Raw genomic sequence first — 26,491 nt, forward strand, 5'->3', positions numbered from 1 at the left:
AAAGGAATGTATTGTAAAGGAACAATTGTGTTATTTAGTGCCAACTAGTGGTAGAAAAAGCACTCAAAAAAATACTGATTTTAAAACCATCCATAATACACAACCTAGAATATAAACATGCATACAAAAAAAGTTGCGAGAAATTTGCATTAATTTTTTTGAGCCAATTTTGGACTCAATTTAATAATATTGATGGCTCCAAAGCAGAGTATTGTTTATCAATGTATTGTCTATCAGCTGTATCAGTTCCTTCCAGCACTTTTTAAATGCCAATCTGCTGATCTTTTCTTTTTTGTTTAACACAGTTATATTTTTTGCATGTTTTTAAGAGGTTCTGTGTCTAAATTTGTTAAAATAAATTGAATTTTCTTTTGTATTCTACAGCTTTTTATGGCTCTACAGAGTTAATATTTTTAGTTATATTTTGCATTGTTTCAAGATATCTGATTTGTATTTTACAAGTTATTTTCTGTAGATCTGCAAATATTTTAATGTATAATTTTTCCGTTTTCAGGAATACTGTATTCCACGTTCAGTTATGTGTAAAAATAAAAGAAAAAAGCTAATGGTCTTGTATTTGTTGTTGCACTGAAAAGTAATTATTATTGTCACTTAGTACAAACAACTTGAAACTTCAAATTAAGTAAAAGTTCACTGTAGATTAACAGAACGCACATTGCGAGAAGTAGTGAATGCGCGATACAGCAGGGGAATACTGTCCACCCTTTCTCTCATCAATGCACAATGTGTCAAAAATAAAGATTTCCAATTCGTGGAATCACCTGTGTGTCTTGTGTGAGGTGGTGATGTAACAGCTGCGAATGGGGCTGCTGATGCGGGGGCAAAATGTGCAAAAAGGGGGCTGGGGCATAGCCTGGTGCCCCTCCGGGGTTCAAGGGCCCCCCACCGCCCAGGGCCGAGGGCAGGTTGAAGGGTGGAGGTGTCCCCGTGTGGAAACCTTGCTTGTCAAAAGACTAAAGAAGGGAAGAATAAAAAAGAAAAGCATTTAACCAAAGCACTCTTGCCATGAAACATCCTTGACTCGTTTAATAAGCGTTTATCAATAAAGGCCGATGTTCCTAGTTGTCGTAGCTCATATTTTCATTAGACAGCTAAGTAGGTTAACTACTCCTCAATTCCCCCCACCTTTTAAATGCTCACCCCCATTATAAAAAGGTCCAAAATCAGTCTGAATAGCAACTACTGTCAAAGTAGTATGTTTAAGTAATACTATATTTCTTGACTGTTCAACAAAGATTCTATGAAGAAGAGGCTAAGCTGTTAGTGGAACAAATGCAAGTTGCATTTGCACACAGAGCGATTTAGTTGAACTCAAATGACGTTTTTTATTTTTCAGGGGGAAATGCTGAACAATGTTAAATGGGGTTTGTACAACCTTTTCAGGGTCAATTCAAGCACTTTCAAAGACTTTCAAAGCCAAATGTCTAATTTCTCCAGGTTGCTGCTAATGCTGTTGCACTATTGTTCTCCCGATCCTCCTTGCAAGTTCAGAATCCATTGATTTCCCTCTCTCCTTATTTTCGGCGACAAACTAAAGATTAAACCTAACACTGTCAATCTTATATTTTTTAACAACATATCCTGACAACAAAAAAAAACACTGCCTCGTTCCGCTATTTAAAAGTTGGCACAGGCTTCATTGTTCTCATCTGCATAACTCGGGTAGTAATTCATGCCACAAAAGTATCTCCCCCACTAAAATGGACGAAGTTGGACCAGGACTATGACACCATTAGTTTATTCTAATGCATTTCATTGATGAAGAGACTATGAGAAATACATGGACAACTTCCCCTGAATAATGGTAGAAATGTGTTTCAGTACTTGTGGCAGAAACATGGCCAATGTGTTCCATCACAATAAGTGAACGTATCCTTGTGAAAATGAGCAGACATTAAGGGAAGGTCACCTGTGTTTTGCTGTAAATAGACGCACTCATGTCAGGTACTCCTCCACTGCTGCCCGATACAGACATTCCAGGTGCTAAGTGGGTGACAAAAGAAAGAAAACGGTTTTATCAATGTGGTTACTTCAATAAACACTTTAGTCACAAAACAAAAACTTCTACAGGGCAGGTAACATGTAAAAGCTGCACAGAAAGAAGCAAAATAGTGAAGTAGAGGCACTATAGGAAGCACAATTCCTATATTGTATGATGAGCAATTAGATATAGGCGCACGCTCAGGGTTTTGTTAACGCCTATTGACTTGACGTTTGGGTGGGAAATACGACAATATTAGATCGTTAAAATCCAACAAGCTCAAGATCTAACTCCAAGACGGTAAGATCCACTTTTTATTTTTGTGAGTACTGTTCTACACCATTGAGCTTCCATCTGTGCTTGATCCATTTTTTTTTTTAATATTTGGGTTCCATTGTGCTTTAAATTTTATCTTAGATCTGAATATAGCTGTGACTGCAGATTCATATGAGACGTACATAGTGTATACACACCTCTCTCATTCTGTTACTTTTAAACAAGTTGAATGAAGAGAGATACCGAAGCACCAAAATCTCCTCTCTGGTTTAGGTTAAGCGACTGAGAGTACATCCTATTAGTTTTGCTGGTCGGCGTTAACGCGCTTGCATGGCACGCATCAACTAACAACATCACTTCGTTCACTAAAGGGTATTTCTAAACAGATTTTTTTTCCAAATCGGCACAGAGCGTGTAGCGTTTCTCCCCACGGTTATGCAATTTTGCAAAATATTCCACATGCCGGGGAACTCAAGAAACCATCGCAAAGTGGACAAATCTGGCTCGTTTGCTGTAGAGCTGTGACCTCATTGAAGGAACACAAAAATTTCAAAATGGTGAATCCCATTAACATGAACATGTGAGGCAACCTCGGAAACACAAAGCGAACATAGTGAACAGTGACTGCGTACCCATCATTCCTGCTTGGAAGTAGGTGATTGTGGCTTTTCGTTTTTTTTGTGTGTCACTGCTGGTATAATCTTGTCCAGCCAGTTAGCTCCCTATTAGTGTCGGGGCTGCCCAGGATTGCCCAAAACTAAAAACACACAAATATTTCCTGCACACATTACAATGTGCCTCGTACTCCATTACCTGGCACAGCTTTTGGCAATGGTGAAAAACGTTAGTTGGAGAGCCACTTCTGTCGACACTGAATTTTTTTTAAAAGGATTTTAAAAGGAAGTTCCATGCTTGTAAGTCCGAGAATTTTGCCAATCAGAATTAAGAGCCAAGCTATAATGACACTACCCAATATCAGCATGGCAAAGTTTGCAGGCAAAGTTTGCAAGCAATTTGGGGTAAATAAGGTACTCCGTGGATTGTTATCGGGCCCGGAAATTGACTGATGTGGCGTCGGGAGAGAAATATCAAGCCTAGTGCCACGGCCGCTGGGCTAACGACTAAGACACCACTGCTGGGGGTGTATTTTACCAACGCCAAATTCATTACCCATAAAACGGATGACCTGGAGCTACAACTCCTTGCTGGAGCTGCACCTTGCTGAAGTAGCGGTTACCCAATGCTAGCATGAAGCTAGCTAGCCACTCTCTAAATGGCATTCTTAGAAAGGAGAAGCCCTCCAATTCTGTTACTTTTGTACAATGATAATTAAGACCATTTATTGAACTGCAATTATGTTTTTGTTTGTTGATCTATAGTTATACAATAAGGGTTTTTCATGGCCGATACAGATTTGTAGTATTAAGAGGAGCTAGATAACCGATATTTGTAGCCGATATTCATTTGCTGTAAAAGCTTAAAAATTGGCGCAAGAAATACTAAATAACGCAAAAAGAAACAAGTCATATTTAATGTAAATCTAAATAAAGCTTGTATAGCTCTCTTAGACCTTCTACAATTAGAATATCGTCACAACTAACACAACTTATCTTTCAAGTAATGTATTATTTGCCCTCATGTAGGTTTTAGATCAGGGGATGTCGTAGTAATAGTCTGTGATTCTGTGGTCTGTGCAGCCGGTTGAGACTCTTTGTGATTAAGGGCTAGACAAATAAACATGACTTGACGGAAACCCAAAACTAACCGAGAAGGGAAAAAAAAATAGTTTAGAAGATACATAACAGCTTCTAGATTTTTTTTCTTTTCAACCAACGTGACTTCAACTCACTTAAAACAAAAAGTGCATCAAATTTAAATGAGCTGGCAGATTAAAGTGTGGGCAATCCTGTTTTAGAACCAGATTGATGAAATATTGTTATGGCAAAAGAGCTCATCACTTCCACTATAGTGTGCTTTTTATGCTCTTAATCACATTCACACACGCTTTATTGACCAACTTATGTGATAAAAGTTTATAAATCAGTCGCCACCTGAATGTGCTTTATTTAACAAGTTAACTACACTTTTTACGCTATCTCTTAAATCACACGCACGCTTTTCTACTCCGGGCTTTTTAAAACCTAAATAGAGGCTCGATTTTTAGCGGCTTGATTTACACTCGGGCATGTCCGGACATGTCAGGGACTTAGTAGACCTGCCGTTGTTTGCTGTGTGTAGTCGGAAAAGCTTTCTCCTCAATGGCTCCGCCACCGGTTGCTTATGCAATCTGAAGGCGCGGGAGAGGTAGCGACAGAGATAGAGCAAGAGAGATCTGCAGCATAAGAAGGCCTAAAAAGTCGGCCCATCAAAATTATTAAATATGATTAAACAGGCCACTCCCTTTGAAGACTACTTTATTAAATATTAGAAGTAATGCTGAAGTCACCATGGAGAGGCAGTCCTGCACAACACTGAAACTCTAAACCCTACGCCAACATTTGACTGTACCCTGCGCCTTCAGTTTGGGCCGTTTGCTACCACCTGTTCTGGACCGGAATTCTTTGACAGAGACGTCAGAACATTGATATGGAGGCCCCTGCTGCCAGGTGGGGAACGTACTGTGACGAGAAGACTGACAAGTGCAACAAGGAGGTTTGCTAGGACGCCTGAGTCAATATTACCTTGCCTGACCCACTTTATTTTTTTCTACACTGCGGCAAGAGTACAAGTCTGGCTTTGGAGTAAAATCTAAATTCAGATGTCGCAGCTCAGGATGACAAAGGCATTTTTAAAATCAATTATCTCTGAAAATAGTTCGAATATACTGAAGAAATATATTTGATGCAAAAAACATGTAATAATTGAATAACAAACAACCTTCGTGTTCTCAAAGACGAGCTGTTTAATCAACAAGACCATAAGCATTCAGTATCAGTTCATGATTTTTTAATAGTGAATGGTTTATAGATAATCCATCAAAATGTGATAACGTGGTCAACCAATGAGGAGAATATACATATTAGAATACATCCTAACGTGATGCTAGGATTCAATAAGACTGAATCATTTCAAGGCAGTGCCGTGTTTCTGGCGCTGCACTGTTCACATTTGTTTTCTTTTTTAAATTTAGCGTTTATCATATTTGAGCTTCTCCTGTCGTATATTAAGGAAAATAGTTTTAAAAATGCGATAACTTTTGGGGGTGCTTGAAATTGGGGGGTCCTTGAGCCCCCCAAAAACGGGCTGGTTACGCCCATGTTCACAACCACGACTTGTGGTACATAAGTAGGCTTTAAATAAAGTACTATAGCGGCCATATTGTAATGCATGTTTATAGTGTGCTACAATAGCCTTATTTTAATACATGTTTGTTGTACATATTTGTTTACTGATTGCTGTAACCGGGGCAAGATTGTGACTGAGACCCTGTTTTTTCCCCCCGATTTTCCCGTGCAAACCAACACACTGATTAGTCATGTGAAAGTGAAAGATTAGTTGTGTTAAAAATTAGAATTTACTGTTAACGTTTTCAGTGTGCTATTAATCTTTTTTTGCATTTTAAAAATGTTCTCGCGCCAATTTTTAAGTTTTTACGACTAATAATTGGTATCGGCCCTGTAAAATCCATATAGGACGATCCTTACTATAAATACATTGTATTATTAGGATCAACATGATCAATTATGACATTTAATACGTATAGGGAGCCCTCTTGGTGGTTAGTAGAAACTGTTCTCTGTACTTGGAGGTAATAGTTAATCTCCATGCATATTTGATATAAATTTGCCCATTTGCACGTTCAGATGTCAAAGTCTGCTTAACATACTATTCCCTTTTACTTTAACATGACAGCAAAATTATCGGAAATTAGCAAACAAAACAAAAAGCTTAAAAGCAGAAATGTGATTAAAGATATTGTGACAGGATGCTTTTTAAAATGTCGTCCACCCTTACTTGCCGAGTAATTTTAAATTAGAGGCTATGTGCACATACGAGCAGTTGGCGCGTGTACCTTTCCCTGGGCCGCTGCCCGCCGCCTTGGCAACTTGAGACTGGGCAGAGCCTCCGTACCCTCCCTTATTGTACTCCCCAGCGTGGGCTTGAGACAGGTCTTCAAAGGCTGAAGGCGTAGCAGCAAGATGGAGTGAAGAAGTAGAGGTAGGACAGATGAAGTTAAGAGGTAAACGGGAGGAAAAGGAAAAAGGCAGTAATATCTACAATGGTAGCTGTGTCTAAACTGAGACAGCCTCTGAAAATCGTTCGTAGCAGTAGTGAAAACAATGATAAAGATCGGTGTTTTGCTATTCATGCAGTACAAGCTTTAGTACACGCACACGCATGGAGACTTGAAGCCTAACATCCCACACTTGCATGCAGTATACTAAGTTAACCTTGCAAAATCTACAAAAAGGAAAAATAACCAGACAAAAGCTTTTGAATTGCCTTCCTTTCAACTTTGTCACTGAAGAACCTACCGGCTATAAATCTGCCAAGGTTGTTGCATTATTGTCGTATTAAAACAAAAAAGCAACGTAAGAACTATTCAACACCCTGGGACATGCCTCATGTTCAAACTGTCTCATAATCAAACAGCCCACACATTTTGGGTAAAGGTCTTAAAACCTCAATCTGACATTGGAAGGTGTTTGTGTAAATCACCTGATTAAAGTACTAAGTGCAGTCGAATCAAAACCAGCATGAAAGGGGGTTGATTTTTCTAGACATGAATACAGCTATGGCGTTCTTTGTAAAGACTAATTTTTTTCCCCTTTGCTAGGAATTTGGATGTCATGCTTTAGCTCTAGGTCACGATTACCCATGGCTCCCTTCCCCCCATGAAGGGCTTTCCAGTGGGCCTTTTTTCCTCACTTACTAATTGACCAGGTCAGTGCCTTAGGTTGGCTCTGGGTTCATGATGTATGAAACCTCTTTTCAAAAAACGTGCTGACTATAGGGGAAAGGCCGTGGGCCACATTGAACAGATGTCTGAATGGTGTATAGAGGTCTCAATTAAGAAAAACATTGATCAAGACTATTACAAAATTGCTTTGAATTATGCTACATAAGAGCTAACTACACAAACAGAACAAATCTAGCAAAACAAAAACAAAACAATTATATATATATATATATATATATATATATATATATAAGAAAATACAAAATAACAATGATGATCACTAAAAAGTATACGGACAACCTCAATTAGTCGCAAGTTAAACTGTCCCCTTCATAAAAACAGGAGCTTTTGGTAGTCAACCAGGTAAAATTTTCAAAGACTTGCACAGGAACAACTCGTTTAAAAAAAACAAAAACTATTTCAAAAGGTCTGTTGGACATTTCTACCAATCACACAGCTTTTAGTTATCGACTGTTAAATATCAGTTTGGGAAAATGTGCTGATGATAGATCTCTGATCTGTTAATGGTCACATAATCATGACATCTTAAAGTGACTGCGGCCATCCATATCAATGTTCACATGGTTTGATTTCAAGTCAAAACCTGATTGTCATTCCTAGTGAATTTTATAAAAAACTGCAAAGCCTAATACAAATTTGTTCTGCATTGCATCTTACCTGTGCCATATGCATGCTGTCCATAAGTGGGCTGATGCTGTTGGTGGTACTGATTGGAAGGGTTGCCAAGGCCCATGGTTGGCTGCTTGGCCGAAGTGGGAGGCACAAAGACGGTGGGGCCATACTGAAAGGCTGAAGGGACGCCAGGCATACCCGCGTAATATGGCAAACCTGACATGCAAACAATATGAGTTTTAATAAAAAGTGATTGAAGGACAAGTCTAAAGCATGTCCCCATGTATACCTGTGTATCCATAGCCAGGCGGTAGTGGAGGGTTGAGAAAGGCCTGATTTTGATTCTGCTGGCCTTGACTTTGGCCTTGCCCCTGCGAACTTGTCTGTGGCGCTTGCTGGGCCTGCGACTGAACACCCCCTGCAGACAGGCTGTTGGCTGGTGCCGGTGATGAGGAGTCATTCCTGCCAAACTTGGTTGCCTCACCTGGATAATTTTTATTTACCTGGTTAAAGTAGCTCGTTTAAAAATACTCACACAATTACAAAGTTAACATGAATGCAGATTTTAGGGCTGGAATTAAATTGAATACCTGACCATTTTAAAAACTGGGGCCTCTAAAAACTCAGCATCCATGCACAGCATTTTAGGCGAAAAGACTGAAGTCAGGCCCACAGAGTTAAAAAAAATAATAACTGAGGATCAAAAAAAAAAAAAAACAGTAATTCATATGATTTTTCTGATATGGTTCAACATAGGACTTTTCACCAAAGGTAAGATCTTAGGACAAGGCCCAAGCCTGGCCTGAAATGTTGATCATCAAGTCAGGTTTGGCCCGGGCCAAGCTTCTCTCTTGCTGCATTCCTCCTCCCGAGTCCTCAAAGAAAAACATGACAATTCGGGTTTGCTTAGGGCACGGCCCCTCAACTCAAGTTAATATGTCTGGCTCGGGATGGTTCTGGCTTTTATACCTACGGGCCGGAATTTTTAGGCTCGATCTTACTTCCACTTGTCACAATCTTGTAATATTAGACTGAATCGGAGAAGACCCACAGCCACTCACCCGAGTAAGGATTGCTGGGTAGGCTATCCCTTCCAGGTATAGTGGCTGGAGTACCAGGGAATGCTACACCATAATAGTCCTGCAAAGATAGACAATTGATGTGAATCATATGCAAAGTGTTTTTTTAATATATGCTCTCCCAAATATATGAAATGAGCCTTACCATTGGAAGACGAGACTGCAGCATCTGCAGTTCCTCATAACCATAGATATGCTGTGGGAATTAAAATGTCGACCAAATACATTTTTATTCTGACCAAACAAACATCTTGAAAATGTATTATTACCGGGTAAGCTGGAAGCAAGCCACCAGGCCCCATGATGTATTGACTAGCCAGAAGAGGGGGGACTCCTTGGGCCAAGTTGGGGGGCGTTTTACCTGGATGTAAATAAAACACTCAAATTTAAAAAATGATACAAATTCAAAAAAATGATAATGAATCATTGGTGTCAATAGTCAAACGGATGGGAGAACTGAATAAAAATCAATTAAGCTACAAACTGAGGGTCAGAATAATCAAATGTTGAAAAGTTTAGTTTAGTGAATCTAACTGAACCTACTAAAAAGCTTTCAAGTAAATTCCAATATGCTTAGATGAATAAAGCAGTATTTTCTTATGGCTTTGTCAGTAAGCTTTCATTTTCATCTGAGACAAAGGACCAATTTCTTTAGTATAAATATTTCCATTACATGAAAATCAAAAGAAGCTGGTATTATGAGAACCAACAGTAGCCTACATTCTAGCAAAAGTGGACAACTTCAAGAAAAATAGAAGATCTCCATCATTCACTAAACTACAATAAAATAAGTATTGTACAGTAAAAACAAGTACACAACGATTCCTGGTGTATACAATAATGAATCAAGAGCTTAGGGGCCAAAGAAAACCATCACGGGGGCCGGATGTGAACCACAGGCCTTGCTTGATATATATACATTAAATAATGTATGTTATATATCCGACTTATTCCACCATTTAACACAGTATTGCCCGCTGAAATACGCTGAAGGCGAAAAAAAAATCAGCCCCAAACGAGTGCTAGCAGATGTTCAACAAGCACCGGGGCCCCATGGAAAAAACTTTTACGAGTGAGCCAGCTAGAAAGGCGCCTCCTGTGTATCTCTGCAACCTCTCTGGGAAGCTATTCACTTATGTTCTTCATATTTGTGAAAGGATATGCAATAGTTTGTCACAGTCAATCTTTGTTCTGAAATTAAAATAGCAGCATCTTGTTTTGTACTTAAAATGTGAAAGGAAATTTTTGGAGGATTATTATCACTATCAACAGATAAGACATTTTTATCGTGGTAAATGTTGTCATATCGCCCAGGCTTACTCTTCCCACTGTACAACAGATATGCGCATTTAAATAGACTTGCTGACCATCTTTTGGGTCCATGTGGCAAAAACCCGTAAAGAGCATTTAAAAAATGTTTATTCAGATTGAGACTGAGGTTCTTATGTTTCTTTTATTATGGTCCCTCATTTTGTTGCAGTTTAAAAATGCAATCAAGCCACATAGGTCTAACTTAAGAAATGCTTGAATTTAGCTTATACAACCTTTTAACAGAAATTACAAGATGAATGCTATCTTGGTAAGCACAAATGTCTGAGTCAAAGAGCATAAATCGACAAATGTGCATAATTCTTCCTACGAGTGAATCACAGGCTCTATATCGGAATGGTAAATAAAATTAGTTGACCAGGCTCTCCCATATCCAAGGAAGATATCAATATAAAACAATTGATTACAAAGCCCAAATTAAAAAGGCAAGTATTTAATGTGCCGAAGGGATATACCATAAATAGCTCAAGTTTTTAAGTTGATGGGGGAAAAAAAGTTTAAGCCATAATATTATGTACAGAAAATATTCACTACATAACTGGACAGGAAAATAACTTTTATAATGTCCTTTACCAATCATTTTTCTTTTCGAAATGTAATGAGGTGACATTAAATGTTTTGGGGGTTTAGTTTTCAGTATGTTTTTATCTATACATTTTTGTAGACACAATCATTTGGCTTAAGCCAACTTGTACTGTTAAAGACGAGTAGTCCAATAAGATTCTAGCAGGTATGCATTTTTGATTTCTTATCAGCACAGGTTAATTTTTTTCCTGCTTACCTGCCGTGGTAGTAAGAAATGGTGCAGTGCGGTTTGCAGCTGAAAGAGAAACATGTGTTCCGTTCTGTGTCACTCCTGTTGGCCCGATCGAGTGTGAAGCACTGTTGGTGCTTGAACTGCTGGCAGCCGGTGGGACTGAAGTGGCATTGAGGGGTTGGCTGGAAGGTGCAGGGAAGGCCTGGAGATTACCACCAATGCTCTCCTCATTAGACATCTGACAGGGAAAAGGGCCAATATTTATACGTCTTTTTCCGTTTAAAATTATTAGAAGAATGTTCATTTACTGGCAGCGACGAGGTGGCGGTTGGGGTCAGTCCAGATGAATGAGAACTGCTCACAATGCTGGGAAAAAAATAAAAATTACTCACATTTATGTTTGCACTTTGTCTCTATATGGTGCAATCAAAATGTCCTAAACTATACCAATTTTGAAAAATCATTATGATAATACTCTGTTCCTGCCCAACAAGTAAAACCATTTTAGGGGTAGCCATTTCCATTTCAACAAGTGGGGTTGCGTGAATTTTCAGTAAAAATGCATTTAGTCGAATGACCAGAGAGTAGGATGGATACAAATATCTTGACATTGCTTTCTTCATTAACAAAGGTTAAAAATTTATGTTTGGTTTCATTTGATCCTTTTCATATATCTGTTAATAGTAAACAGATCCTCTGACACCAACTTGAAAAAAAGTTCGCAAGTAAAACAGTCTACCTGTTCAGTGAGGGAATTTGTGTTGATCGGGGAGTGCTGGCTGTGGCGGAAGGTGTGTGGTGGGTCAAGGCACCTTCACTCATAATCGGAGACTCAGTTTTTACAGTTCTCGATGACTGTGTTGCTGAAAGGTGAAAAGGAACATTATCATCATAAATCTGACTAAATTTTTGAGTCACTAACTTACCATCCTGTGTGCCTTGTGACTTGACACTCCCGTAACCATTCTAGATTATAAAAAAGGGAAAAATTAGTCTTACAGGCATTCACTTAAGCATTTTTACAACAATTAGCCTATTAAAAAGCTACGTGCAAATTAAAAAAAAGGCTGACGTGAATGTATCCTTGATGTGAAACAAACATGGAAAGAACATGTAAATTAGGTTAACAAATTCGAAAGATGGCACTGATTCAGATAAACATGTTCATGCTAACAAACCCACCCTCATCTAATTTTCTTCATTCATATTGCTCAAGTAGCATAGAGAAGGCAACAATGCTCCTTGTTGAGCAGGCAGACCATATAACAACTATTGCTGCATGTGAAGTACATAACACCTTTAATGTTTCGGGTTTAAAAATGATGTATAAATGGTAAATCAACCCCAATAATGTGACTTTCAACTGATCATTGTTGGCTGATAATGATGGGGAACACACATTTAACAAGTTTAAATTTTATTGTAATTGTACTAGGGGAAGGGCAAAATAATTGCTATAAGATCTTGAAAGAAAATAATGAATACACAGGCTAAATGAAGCACGCACACCAAGTGCATAAAAAATAAACGAATCTGGGGATCGCACGCGCGCGGGATGGGCGTCACTAGGCTGTACTTGCCAAAACACCAAAGGAAATTGTGTTCCTATGATCCTAGTGGTTAAGGAATCCAACCGTGTGTGTGTAAATTAGGACTGCATGATTTTGGGAAAAAACCTCATTGCGATTTTTTTAGACCTGTATTGCAATTACAATGCGATTTTACATTTTAAAAGAAAAGTGCATTTCTGTTCTCCATTTGTTTAGGGGAAGAATTTAAATGTAGTTACATACAAACTTACCATGACATGATGTCCTTAGAGACAGAGTATACAACTGTGACAAAGTAACAACTACACATCTACAAATAAAAACAGAATTGCAATTTAATAAATGGTATTGCACACTTTGCCTCGCCTCTGTTCATAGGTGCCATTAAAACCTGCCTCTGACTGGCCGGCGCTGTTAAACCACGAAATGTGACAATACTTGTTGGCCAGGGACTCAAATAACAAACTGGAACTAGGAATCCTTGAAAAAAGCGCAGTGTTTTTGGTTACATTATCGCACTACGTGACATCGCAATATGGATTAGATTTCAGTTAATCGTGCAGCCCTTGTGTGTATGCAGTGTTCATTTTACCTCTGAAAAGTGATGGGTCCCGGGGACTCGCATGCTCAAAAATCTATGGGTCTCAACAGAAATCTATGGGTCCCCAAAATTTAGTGTTATCGAGGTTGAAATTGTAAATCGGCAACAAATATATAATATAAATGTATATATTCATTCAGTTTTAAACATCACGGTTTATTGGTAATACAAATCAGTTGTCACTTCGAGATTTTTCAGTTCACAACAATATTGTACATTATACTAAATAATATTGCTGAAATAATTATATTAATCTATATTTTCATTCAGTTTTAGTCATCACAGTTATTGGTAATACAAAGCAGTTATCATTTCAGATTTTTCAATTCATATATTCTTTGTGGTCTGCTGTCCCGCCACAGTTGTAATGCCTTCTCAAGGTCCAATCCATTATTGTCCTCCTCATAGCGTAACAAGAAATTAAATTTAGTCCATTTTGGCAGAAAAGTCCTTTTCTTGCTAGGAGTATTCTTTTATTTTCTTTCGTCGAATCGTTCGCTTCAACACACGTGTTTTCCTTGTCTCCGCAATCTTCCGAAGAATTTCTCCGCCGTTTTTTTCGTGCCGGAAGTATTGCCGTTGTTATCACTTTCCGCATTATGTTTCGACTTACTACTGACACTGAAGGAATTACCAATTTTGTGTTGATTTTCATCTTCATTCGACGAGAACCACCACAACAATGACGTAATCTCGAAGCAACGAGATCTCGTTTGCCGAGATCGGCGTGCAGACAAAAACTCGAACCGCGAGACCAAAACAACAATGGCGGATCTGCCTGACAAAAAGTTGAGTGCGGTAAATCTTTGTTAAAAAAAAAGTAATCTGGTAAAAATTACAATTTTGTGTCAAAAAAGTTGCGTCCTGGGAACGCACGTTGATTTGACACTATGTGTCCCCAGCAAAAATGATGCGTCTAGGACACAGGGACGTGGGCAAACGAGAACACTGTATGTATATATTGTGTGATGGTTTAACTTTGTCTTACCGTAAGATTGGTGGATACAGATGGTGTATTTTCTTTACTCTGAGAGAAAGGAAGGTGGGGAGGCATAGATCTGGATGCGGTAGTCTCCATACGATTACCGGAGACCAATGCTGTGGAGGAGGTAGGGGTGGATGCACTGGGGAGGCCCAGGGAGGAGGATGGTGTGGCACTGGGTAAGCCCAAGGACGGTGAGGGGAAGCCAGCATCTGGCATGGTAGGTACGCTGCTCATGTGTTCGCTGTTAAGATAGACAGAATTTAAGGAATGTTTGCAAATAAGGGAGATGATGTAAAAAAAAAATGCAGACTAACCTCATAGATGCAGGCTTAGAAAATAAACTCTGTGACTGGTGCGCAGGAGTGACAGTAGCAGAATCAGAACCTGCAACCCCTGCTAGAGGCGTCAATGGTTTTAGCATTCGGCTTGACTCCTTTTGGGCAATGTCAACGCCGCCTGAATCTGAACCAAAGTCTAGCGCACCAAATTGGACATTAAAGCCTGAGAAGTCAGAAGAGCCTGGCATCTCGACGGCTGACGAAGGAATCTAAAGGCAAGGGAGATAGTGAGTATTTCATTATAAAAAAATTTTTAAAAAAGGTAAAATACATTACACAAGAATATAGACATTTTAGATATGTATGCAAGTTCAAAATGAACTTATGACTTAGATGTAAACACTGGAGTAAAATGAAAATATTTAAAGTCAATCGACTTGTTCAGTGACCTTGGAAGGAGCTGGCACTCTACGCTTCTGTGACTTGAGTTGTCGCATGGGGGGATCTGCGATAGGTGGGTCCACACCAGTCATCTTTATTCCTGGAGAGGCCAAATCTCTTGCAGGCAAGATTGAGGACTCATGACCTTTAGTAAATATAAAGCATGGTTAGTAGAAACATCTTACTGGAAATAATATTTTTTCCGATGTATTGAGTCCTCAACCTATGAATTTGAAGTAAGATCAGGCCTAAAAGATGCAGCTCGGCCCACAGGTATTAATGCCCGGCCCGACAAATGACCTTGATTTGAGCAACCCGGCCCGAAGAAAACACAAATTTGCATATTCTATTTTTGAACAATTGGGAATGGTGATTTTGGACAAATATGGTTGACATTTTAGACCCGGGCAAATTTCGGGTCGGGTTGTGCCGCAGGCCTAGGATCTTACCTCAACAATGAATACAATGGGTTTTAAAGACGTTGACAAAGTCAAATTTGCCCTACTAAAACTATACTACATGGCTTTCAATCAAACTCATGAGGCTAACATGTTGTGCTGCCGCTATGCTTCTTGAACAAAAAGGAAAAAAAAAAAAAAAAAAAAAAAATCTGGGATCACAAATTTGCTTTCCAAATAAATAATTCTGCACAAATAAGAACGGGTGGAAAAAAAGAGACGCAGTCATACCTGGTGGTGTGGGCACTTGTGGGGCGTGTGAATGGGACAAAGGAGGCTCAGTGGTGGAATGGATGGAAGATTGTTGGTGCCTGTGTGCTAGCTGGCTGAGCACAACAGAGGGTTCTGGCTGACGCTTAATCTCCACTAAAGCAAAAATAAACGTAAAAATATCAGACTTGAAAAGCAGTGTTTTTGTTCCAAGTCACAATTCTCCCCAATTTTTTTTTAAAACAGCAAGGCAACTGAATTGTGTTAAAAACGAATTAATGTGTACTAAAAAGCAGATTTTACATTTTCAAATATACACTGTAGTCCGGTATAACCATTCGGTTATAAAAAATCAGAGCAGCGCAGGCAACTATTTGTATTTAAAGGTATTTTCAAAATATATATTTTTTTTCAATTAGGCACAGAACATGTAGTGTTATGCAAATATGTTGCCAAATATTCCACACGCTGGGGACTCAAGTAAATAAGTCTCAAAGTTGACCCATCTGGCTTGTGTGCAGTAGAACTGTGATGTCATTAACAGGGAACACCACACTTTTAAGATAGCAAATACTGTTAATACAACATGTGAAGCCAGCTCTGAAACAGATTGTAGGGAGCAGCGATTGCATACCGTCCATTTCTGCTTGGAGGTAGAAGATTGTTGCTTTGATTTTGTTTGCATGTGTAGGACTTGTTATAATTTTGTGTGGCTTTCTACCAGTTACCGTGGGCATTCCCATTTTGTTTGCTCCTTGTTAGTGCTAGTTTGCTGCCCACCGTGTGTTTGGCATCTAGCCCAGCATAAGTGCCAGTTTTGCCGTGTCCATTGGATTATTTCTGGTGGGATTCATGTTTATCGCCGTAGCTGCTTTTTGTTTTTGGTTACCAGCAAGCTTAGCTCCTTATTGCGTGTCCTTAAGTCGGATAGCATTGCGTTTTTCTGCAGAGGCTTTAGCCCCCTGTTGGTGGCTCGTTGTGGGGTTTCTTGCCAGGTAACACCCTTTTGGCTGATCGCTCTTTGTTGTACTTTACTGCAACAACCGGCGACACCCAAGCATTCTTGCCAAATACTACCAAACGTTGCTCTTAAAACACTCGTAACCTGTTGGACTAATTCACACGTAAACAAATACAAGGAATGGCTTGGTAGGGTGCTGGTGTTCCTCTAATGACGTCGAAGCTCAGGATGACAAAGACGAGATACGCGATCTTCAAATTCATTATCTCAGAAAATAATTCGAGTTTACTGATGAAATATAGATTTTATGCAGAAATCATGTTCTCTTTGTCCACATTTTGCATGTTTAAGAATCTTTAGTATCTGTACGCTAGTCTACATCTGATCATTTTACACACAAAGCAAAACAAAAACAACCCTGACATGCCAACTTACTGTTTAGGCCTGTTATAAGTCCATTGTCCAATTTCTGAGGTTTGATTTCGACAGCAGCTGAGGGGGTTGCTGCAGGGCTCAGTACTGCAGGGGCCACTGCATCTTTGGAAATGCTACTGGTGATTGTCTCAGGGTCAGCCGGAAACTGACTTGCTCTTTGACCAAGCAGAGTCCTGTTGAGCTGATCTGATGTTCTGGCATCAAGAATGGTTGCTGGCTTCGGTGTGTTGAGGGACCCGAAACCAGGGCCTGGAGCTGGAGTCTAGGGGCAAAAAAAATTAAAATAAAATCAAAATTAAAAGGAAATGAACATGTAATGCATTCCATCAATTTGCACAGCTAATTTCTAAGCCACTCAGCGATGGACCGAGAAGAAAAAAAAAAATCGAATTATACCTTTTTAATTTGTATGAATACAAGCTGTCTACAAAGACTTCTCAGAATGCCAAATACAAAGTTTGTGAAAAATATTTTCACCAACAGCATGTATAAATCCTGCTGGTGTCAGAAAAAACTCTAGGCTAAAGTAAAAAGAACCAAAGTTATAGGGACATCACTTGTATTGCCTTCAAAAGCAACATTTGGTTTGGTCTTGATTAAAGGTCGACCGATTATCTGGTGGGCCGATTATTGGCACAGATATTTGTAAATTTCACTCATATCGAATTGGCAATCGTATTTCGTCAACGGGCACATTAAACATATTTAAAACTGATTATCTCGGCTCAGATGCAGCCAAGCCGCTCTCTCCCTCTCTCCTGCTTTGGATGCTACCCACTCCGCGCCTTCTGATTGGATAAGCGACCGGGGGCAGAGCCACTGAAGTGGAAGCTGTCCCCGACTCCGCAGTCACACACTGCATACCAGAGCTAGAGTACAAAAGGTGTGGAAGGAAAACAGAAAACTCCTAAAATAACGTAAAAGGTGTAGTAAACTTGTTTTAGGGAAGCACGTTCAGGTAGATACTCTTATATTAGCTCTTGTAATATCTGTTCCGTCAATCAAGCCTGGGTGTTTGTGATAGAGAGCAGAAAACGCATGCTAAAGTAGAAGGCTGAGTGATTAGCTGTTACCATAACCTTAGTTGCTGCTAGGCCCAATTTTATTTCATGGACTGAAAGTTTCTGGTTAAAGTGAAAGATTAGTCATGTTAGTTATGTCGAAATTCTAATTTAATGTAAAAAGTTTCAGAGAGCTATTTTAGTATTATTTGAAATTATAACAAAAATTCAATGTTTCTTTTTGCAACATTAACAATTTCTCACACGAATTTTTAAGCTTTTACAGCAAATATAGGCTACAAATATTAGTTATCGGCCTCATCTTAATACTGAAAATTGGGATTGGTCCTGAAAAACCTATATGGGTCGATTCTTCGTCGTAATACGTAGATTAAATATTAGTCTTGACTGAAAACATAATTTTATGTACCAGTTGAGCATGCGCATAGGTGGTACTAGCAGAAGCAGCGTGGGCATAGCTGTGAGTGGTTATGCGTCCGTTGTGGTGGGAGTTTGTGAAGACTAGGCTTTGGCCCAAATCCTCAGCTGATGGCCCATCAACCAGGTCTGAATCCACAGACACTCCGGACTTTGGAAGAATACCAGTCAAGTCCACACTGAAACGAAATACATCAGAGTGGAAAGAAACTTAAAAACAGAATCCCATTTGAATATTTTTTGGCAAGGGGGGGACTCACTTGTGGTTTTTCAGCGTAGAAGAGGAAGTGAATACTTTGGTCTCGGATAACTGAAAGGAAGCAGAAAAAAAATCAACTAGTTGTTCTAATTGTTAGCATCCTGGCCCAGCTGACTCACGTCTTCATTCCAGTCTTCTGTAGTCCAATCTTCTGGATTGCCTCCCCACGTAGCTGAACAACAAAGGCCATGTCAATGAGGCAACATTGAAGTTATTTCAGTCAACAGTAACTGCTACATACTCAAAACAAAAATGTCTCTGGCTATACTAGTAGTAATTGCATTGATGGGGTATGCACATTCACATGCATTGCAATTTGTATAGCGTGACAGGACTGATCACATTTCTGTTTTCAATTAAAAGGTAAACAGGAAATATAAAAAGGTAGTAAAAGGCATCCTAGTCAGTACTCTTTGGATGTAAAAAGTAATAAGAAAATTGCATTTAAAAGGAATTTAAAAAATAGTATTTTTTAACAATTTAATGAGATTAAGTCTTGTACATTATGTAAGAATTTTAGTCCGAATTTGTCCCATCTTACTACAAACTATGTCCAAATCAGCTTTGGTCCTAAGGCCACTTATCCATGCTTTCGGATGTTTCTCGGCTCCAACTCAGGTGATACAAATTATCGGCACAGATGTGTTATTTTAGAAAGAAGAAATCTTACTAGAAGCTTCAGTAGTGTTTGCATCTGTCTCAGAGTTTTCATGGCGACCAACAACGTAGTCAGCAGGATTGAAGGTTCTAACACAGGAAGAATGTAGATGTGAGCAAAGGAACTAAATCACCATTAAGATAGGGCAGCAACAACGAACCAATAAATCTGATTAAAAGCGCTGACAACAAATTAGGTCATTGATTTGTTGTGTCACGCGATTTATGCGTCACTGAGCAAGTTGCAAAGCGAGTCAGCGAGCATAACAGAGCGAGGTGGAGTGCTAACAAAGGGCACTATTTTCAAAGGCTATGGTCAACTCAACTTATGAAAAATGACAGACACGGAGAAAAGAGTTCGACTTAAGTCTGCAAAAGTGAAGCACTCCACACTTGACATAACAAATAATTAAGTCACTTGCAAGCTTTGGCATGGGAGCATCACGATGGTGAGGAAGCAATCAAAACATTGAGCCAATATATTTTTTGTTGGATAAGTTTGTTATCTGCATTTTTTTAGTGTGGAAACGTGACCTTCGTCTCAGGTAGCTAGCTGATGTTAGCCGATGTCTGCGCACGTGTGATACTTTTTATTTCAGATAAATCATTTTTAGCAGTATTTAATTGTGCTTTATATAAAAACCCTCAACTTTCATACAATGGTGGTAAGATTAAGCATTAGGTTTCGATTTTCTGGCTAAGTCCGAGTGATTAAGTGAGGAAACGTAATGTTAGTCTGTGTTTGCTCGCTTGATTTGCTAGATTTCGCTTGTTAGTGACAAACAGTGTGTGAGCGAGATACTTTATTTCAGTTAAAGAAATATGTTTATCTGGGCACAGCACAAAACAAAGTTCCAACCACTAATTAAGAAAAGGGACCAATAAATGATTTGCACTAAACTCAAAAATCAGCTGAACGATGCAATATGATCATAAACATGTGCCCAAAGGGAGTCGAGGCTTAGGGAGTGTTTCATTGTGCTTTATATATAAAAAACTCAAGTTGCACACAATGGTGTTAATAAGTTTGAATATTAAGTTTAAATTTTCTGGCAACGTCTGAGTGATTTTTGTGTCCTTGTAAATGGTGCCATAATAATACTCATACTATACGTTCTTATCTTAATAGAAAATAGCAAACAATTACAAGCTTCATGATGAGATAGAGACATTATGCTTGCCACAGCAAGCAACTGTCATCATTGAGAGCCTCCTCAACATGATCCTCATTTACATGCTCACATTTTTGCATTGCAAAGCAAAATTATCAAAGGAAGCGCGAGTGAGCAAGCAAAGGTGATAGTGGTCATGTTTACTTTTTGCTTGTTAATGTTGAAAATATGTTACTGGGTTGAAACATTTGCAATTATTTCTTGATCCAAAAGCTCATGTCCCTTTAAACAACAAGAATACATATTTTTTTTGCACTTTTAAAAGACTATCTTATACATTTGCAGGTGTATTACATACATTTGTACGTATTTTGCTTGTTATTTGACAAAGAACATTTTTTTGTAATGTTAAATATTTTATTCTGTTTTGTAAGCGATTTTCTTATTTGTCCACGAAAGTTCAATAATTGAATGAAGAGGAAATCAATTTAAAAAATGTATCCGATTCATCGACTAACTGGAAAAAAAAAAGTTCAGATTAATCGATTATTAGAATAATCGTTAGTTGCAGCCCTACAAAATATAATGGTAAAGACTGATCTATGGACTTGTAAGCAAAATGACTGTTGAGCAAGATTCTTCTTTCTTACCCCATAGCTTGAGAGAACCTTGTTCCAGCAGCTGGTCTTCCTCTACCACGACCACCTGCCCCTGAGAGATATTCCAAAGTAGCATTTGAGGTTTTACACACAGGTTAATACAACCATTAAAATGCAAGGTTAGTTGATGGAAGATTAAATTGCCCACAGATGAGAATGTGAAAGGCTGAATCTATACTTTGCAAAATGTTGTTAGAAACATGATGTTTTTTTTCCCCCGTATAACTCCTGGTGGTGCCTTGTCAACTGCGCATTGAAAGAATGCAAGAGAGCTGAAGCATCATTTTTCCCAACACAAGAGATACGGACCGGCTGAGCTGATTTACAGTTCATATGATGGAAATTCTTTCACCATACATTTATTTTGTAGAGATTAAAATTTGAATTCCGGGTAATGTTTCAAAGCCTGTTTGTTAAATTAGGATAAAACATGCAAACAACAAAGGGGAAATCGCAAAGCTACCTTTATATAATTTGTCATTTTCCATTTTAATTAGTCCGCAGAATCTGATGACCAGCAAAAGATTACCACAGATTTATTTACAGGAACACATGTCACACTCATTTTCCATTACAGATTTAGGCAAGCTCTGAAGGGTAATAAAGTCACCAGCCTCATCAGCAGTGCATTCTTAGCTCTCTGTGAGTGGCAGGTGCAAGGCCTGAGATCACTGCACAAACAGTGATGAAACACTTCAAAGGCAACTTGATGAACTGATGGATGTGAATGACAACATCCAATGTAAAGGTGGGATTTTTTTCTCTGTTGGCCCAGTACATCGTTTATACAAACTTTGCCCATTCAAGTCTTCTTGAAATATGTCCACGCCATGGATAAACAACGTTGAAAAAAAAATCACTCTGAATAAAAGAAGCATTCCAGAAATATTTCACAAGATGTCTTCTTGCCAACTTTTCTCTTCCTGGATGCACAGTAACAGTTTAAAAGCTAGCATTCAGGACCGAATAATGGGACTATTTGATTTCACACAAATCGTTGCCAGGTAGCATCAACCCTAATCCAAAGTAGTGTTGTCTTTGGTACCCGTCCCTAGTTACAGCCAGAACGTGGCAGCTCAAAACTGTATCATTTACCTCTGCCTCGTTCTCTGCGTCCACGGTCTCCACCCCTCTCTCCAGGTACCATCTCAAAGCCATTCTCCTCGGCACGGCCTGAAAGCAACAGGACAGAATGAGTAAAATTGTCCACACTACTACAAACACAATCAATAAAAAAAGTATGCTACACGTGTACATTAAAAATAATACGTTGACGACATAGCAAACAAAATACTGTAACTGTTCATTTTTCACTAAGTGGCATTTATTTCAGAAAGTGCCATGAAAAACATTAGCTAAAACACCACCACTTACCACCAAACCACCCCTAATATTATTTTGGTTCACCAAAACAATAAAAATACCAGGATGTGCATTAAACCAGCCCAACCATGCCCCACTTTGCATCAACAACAAGGCTGTGGAGGTTGTCAGCAGTATCAAGTTCCTAGGGGTGCACATTACAAACAAACTCACCTGGTCCGTGAACACTGCATCACTGGTTAAGAGGGCACAGCAGCGCCTGTACTTCCTGCGGAGGATGAGGAGAGCCCACCTGCCCCCACCCTCCCTCATCACATTCTACAGGGGCACCATAGAGAGTATCCTGACCAGCTGTATCTCTGTGTGGTGTGGAGGCTGCAGCGCTACCGACTGGGGTAGTGTGAGGAGGGTAACGAGGACAGCAGAGAAAATAATCGGGACTACACTTCCCTCCATTCAGGACATTGGCCAGAAGCGCTGCCTATCCCATGCTAAGAACATTACCGGGGACCCCTCTCACCCCATCATGGACTGTTCACTCTGCTAGCCTCTGGGAAGAGGTTCTGCAGTGTGCGGTGCAGGACCACCAGGCTCCGCAATAGTCTAGTCCCCCTGGCCATTAGACTGTTAAATGGTCAATCTAACATATAGTTAACTTAAATCTAAACGGCTGCTAATCTGACTTTTTGCACTACTGGCAGTTTTTTATAGCTTGCCACTCATTGCACATTGCTCTCTGCACTATGGTAATTACAGCGTTATTGTTACAGTGTTACTGTGTACCTGACTTGTTAACCTGACTGCCCATTTTGCACATCTGGTTAGCTACTCTTCTTGCACTATCGGCACTATGGTAAAATACTATACGTAGCCAATTACAATACAACTTTATTTATATCTGTACATTCAAGGAAACTGTGGGGGTCAGATGCATCGACATTTCGTTCTGTATACACGTGTACTAGAATGACAATAAAGTAGATCTGAATCTGAATCTGAATCTAAATGTAAATAAATGAAGGACTGCTGTTCATAGAATTTGACAACAGCAGTATGTTAGGTAATAGAAAAAATTCCACAAGACCTAAAAAGCAAGACAGAACTCCAAATATTTACAATATACAGTAATATGGGATGTGCTCATCATTTACAGGCTTCTTTTAATAAAGTAGGTTTTTTTTTAAACTTTGATTTGAATTTAGCTGCTTCTACCAGCTCTGTAGCCTAGATGGTAGGGCGCCCGCTCCGAGACTGGGAGGTCGCTGGTTCAAGCCTCGGCCGAGTCCTACAACATTGGTACTCATTGCCTCCCTGTTTGGCGCTCGGCATTGAGGGTTGGAATTGGGGGGTTTGGTCACCTAATGACTAAAATGGCTGCGCCCTGTTAGGCTGCGGCTGCATCGGCTCGCTACAGTTTAACTGTACGGGTCAGGTGTATTGACATTTCGTTCTGTGTGCATGGTTACAAAGAATGACAATAAAAAGTACATTCTATTCTATAATATAAATTTTGAGACAAACAGCAGTTTGTAATTATCAAGTAGAAAGTAAGCATTCAACTTTTTTTACCTTCACGCCCTCTGCTGATTCCACGGCCTCGTCTGTTGCCCCCACCTCTCCCGCGATTAGCTTCCCGCTCGCCTCCCTTTTTCTCACGGCTTTCCTTTACTTCAAAGGCTCCTCCCTCTTTCCCAATGCTCCGCTTCTTCCCAACTGTCTCCCATGAGTTCTTATCAGAGACAAGCACAAAAAGAAAAAAAATTACTCCAGTGCCATGTGAGGAATTCCAGTAGGCAAACAAAAACTGAATGCGATATCAGCCCTTACTGTGTCAGATGTGCTCTCCAGTAGAAAATTGATGGCTCTGTTGACATCCTCATTGCAGTCGTGAAGGGCAACCATGCACTCATCTTGAGTTTTGCCAGTGACCTCAATTAGCTGAATGTAAGGAAAGTAAATTGTGTTACGGATAAGACTCCATTCAATAAAGCAGACAATAAAAATGATACCTGTTTGACTTTGTCTTCAAAGACTGCATCATTTTTATCATAGATCATCTGGGCCAAGCGGATTTGTTCGGCAGTTGCCTGGTGAGCAGAAAGACTCATGTGAGCGACCGCATTTTCACATTATTCCATGAAATAAAATGATACTCAACATGAAAATAACACTTGACCCACAGAAGTCAAGAATTCCTACATGTGGCTGGACGACCATCGGCAAGATAGCTGAAACCTGGAATACACAGTCTGACACTGCGTAGGATTTAAGATTATATGGAAGGCCTTAAAGAAAAAGGTTTATTCATCATTACCGTAAGGTGCACCCTGAAAAATAGTCTTACATATTTTCTATACATAAGGCGCAACAGTAGGAACATCAACAAAACGGATAGGTCAGTCAAACTTTATTAACTGTTGGGGAATAAACAAACTAGTATAATTATTTTCTCAAGGCAGTAGACCAACCTAATTTATGATTCACATATTTTTCAGCTATTTGCAGGCTTTGTTTTGTCCCACTTTAGCCTATTCGAGCTTGTAATATCTACAAAGGACACGCATATTTTACCTCCGAATAACTTTAACAAATAGTGACCGATTAAAATGATGATTGACACATTAGTGAGGGATTGAAACGCTGGTATTTATATATATATATATATATATATATATATATATATATTAGGACTGGGAATCGAATAAAATAAATTAATCTCAGTTTTGAAATAATTTTATCGAAATTAATTTATAAAATCCAGATTTTACGAATGGCAGTAAATATGCAAAAATATGCCCAGAAAGTTTACATTTATTATGCCAAATGGTATAGGCCTATACCAAGTACAGTAAACGTGCATAGACTGTAATGACAAAGATTGCTTTCATAACAAAGATATTCAAGTACTTTATGTCATCACTGTTGAACTGTAAATTTGCTGTAAAGCTGTCGTAAATATTTTAACAAAATATGCTTACCAAGTAAATGAAACATGCATAAAGCTTGTGGTGCCAAAGACAAATCTTCCATAAACAAAATATTCAAGTTCCTTATGTAAAAATTTTAGAACACCCGTCCCTTGCACCAAACTGATCCAAAGTTGTTTGACGAGGTCTCCTGTCTGACTGTGCCACCGCACCGGGGTGCTTAGCTTTCGAGTGGTATATCAGGGAAGAAGTGCTCCGATGGTCATTAAATTCCGCTTTGTAAAGCATATATATCACTTTCGGCTTGTCGAGATTCCCATCGGACAATGTTTTAAAGCAAAATGGTCCGCCTAAACGTGTTTCTTTTCTTTTCTCTTTTCCACGACATTTTTCCCAGCTCTAATATATATATATTATATATATCCCAGCTTTCACCACACACTACTTCTACGGGGAAAAATCAAGTCGGCTGGTGCTTACCGAGTTGTGAGATCTGTTGCAACTCAATATTGATCAATATATAAGACGCACAGTCAGCTTTTGAGGGAGGGGGAAAAAAAGAAAAGAAAAAAAAAGGGGCTTTTAGGTGCCCCTTATAGTGCGGAAAATACGGCAATAACAATACTACCCCCCCGAATGTTCTATCAATGTACCCTATTTTACAAAGATGTGAATGCAATTATTTTCTTATTTGTCCTTAAACTAATTATATATTTGTTTTCATAACCTTACACCGCAACAGTTTGTTTTTTCACTTTTTTTTTTAAGTATGTATTATCGCAAGTTGGAACTAAGTCATTAGTTGACAGACGATCCCATTTCGCAATTTTAATAAAAACAAACTCAAAAAGGTCCCTTACGTTTTAATCCATCATTAGATGAATATGGTGCCAAAACACCCCGTATATAAATACAAAATCATTCCATTTGTTTACCGAGACATTACTGGATAATATTTCCAAGTCTTTGACTCATCAACCACGTATAAGTAAATTTTGTGTTTAAATGTGCAATTTTCTCATGATTGATTTAGTTCAAGCTCATTTTTTGGGGGAGATTTTGCGAAACATTGCGGAATTGCTGTAGTGGAAACACACCACGTCCTTTAAATAGAGGGCATGCAGACAACAACACTTACACCCTCCATTCCTTGTAGCATTAGCTGCACAATCACTGAACTAAATGTAGAATTGTAAATCTTTAGGAACATTATTCCGCGG

At 39.0% G+C, this 26,491-nt stretch overlaps 1 protein-coding gene across 1 annotated transcript in view; it reads right to left on the reverse strand.

Annotated features, from left to right (window-relative positions):
- The window catches only part of LOC148365642 (ubiquitin-associated protein 2-like), a 33,668-nt gene that overhangs the window by 2,356 nt on the left and 4,821 nt on the right, over window positions 1-26,491 (reverse strand). The window contains exons 3-28 of the mRNA XM_088336026.1: window positions 24,354-24,431; window positions 24,172-24,282; window positions 23,914-24,073; window positions 22,117-22,194; window positions 21,013-21,073; window positions 19,264-19,340; window positions 18,713-18,765; window positions 18,595-18,644; window positions 18,327-18,513; window positions 16,896-17,157; window positions 15,521-15,655; window positions 14,840-14,976; window positions 14,427-14,659; window positions 14,116-14,353; window positions 11,903-11,942; window positions 11,716-11,839; window positions 11,285-11,342; window positions 11,001-11,214; window positions 9,160-9,251; window positions 9,036-9,086; window positions 8,873-8,951; window positions 8,101-8,295; window positions 7,857-8,027; window positions 6,291-6,398; window positions 1,931-2,004; window positions 783-974 (exon numbers count right to left, since the gene is read on the reverse strand). Coding sequence (XP_088192152.1) covers window positions 783-974; window positions 1,931-2,004; window positions 6,291-6,398; window positions 7,857-8,027; window positions 8,101-8,295; window positions 8,873-8,951; window positions 9,036-9,086; window positions 9,160-9,251; window positions 11,001-11,214; window positions 11,285-11,342; window positions 11,716-11,839; window positions 11,903-11,942; window positions 14,116-14,353; window positions 14,427-14,659; window positions 14,840-14,976; window positions 15,521-15,655; window positions 16,896-17,157; window positions 18,327-18,513; window positions 18,595-18,644; window positions 18,713-18,765; window positions 19,264-19,340; window positions 21,013-21,073; window positions 22,117-22,194; window positions 23,914-24,073; window positions 24,172-24,282; window positions 24,354-24,431 — 3,258 coding nt within the window. The remainder of the gene's footprint in view (window positions 1-782; window positions 975-1,930; window positions 2,005-6,290; window positions 6,399-7,856; window positions 8,028-8,100; window positions 8,296-8,872; window positions 8,952-9,035; window positions 9,087-9,159; window positions 9,252-11,000; window positions 11,215-11,284; window positions 11,343-11,715; window positions 11,840-11,902; window positions 11,943-14,115; window positions 14,354-14,426; window positions 14,660-14,839; window positions 14,977-15,520; window positions 15,656-16,895; window positions 17,158-18,326; window positions 18,514-18,594; window positions 18,645-18,712; window positions 18,766-19,263; window positions 19,341-21,012; window positions 21,074-22,116; window positions 22,195-23,913; window positions 24,074-24,171; window positions 24,283-24,353; window positions 24,432-26,491) is intronic.

The sequence above is a fragment of the Urocampus carinirostris genome, chromosome 5 (assembly GCF_059441175.1).
Source record: "Urocampus carinirostris isolate Australia breed hairy pipefish chromosome 5, RoL_Ucar_1.0, whole genome shotgun sequence".
Taxonomy (NCBI): Eukaryota; Metazoa; Chordata; class Actinopteri; order Syngnathiformes; family Syngnathidae; genus Urocampus; species Urocampus carinirostris.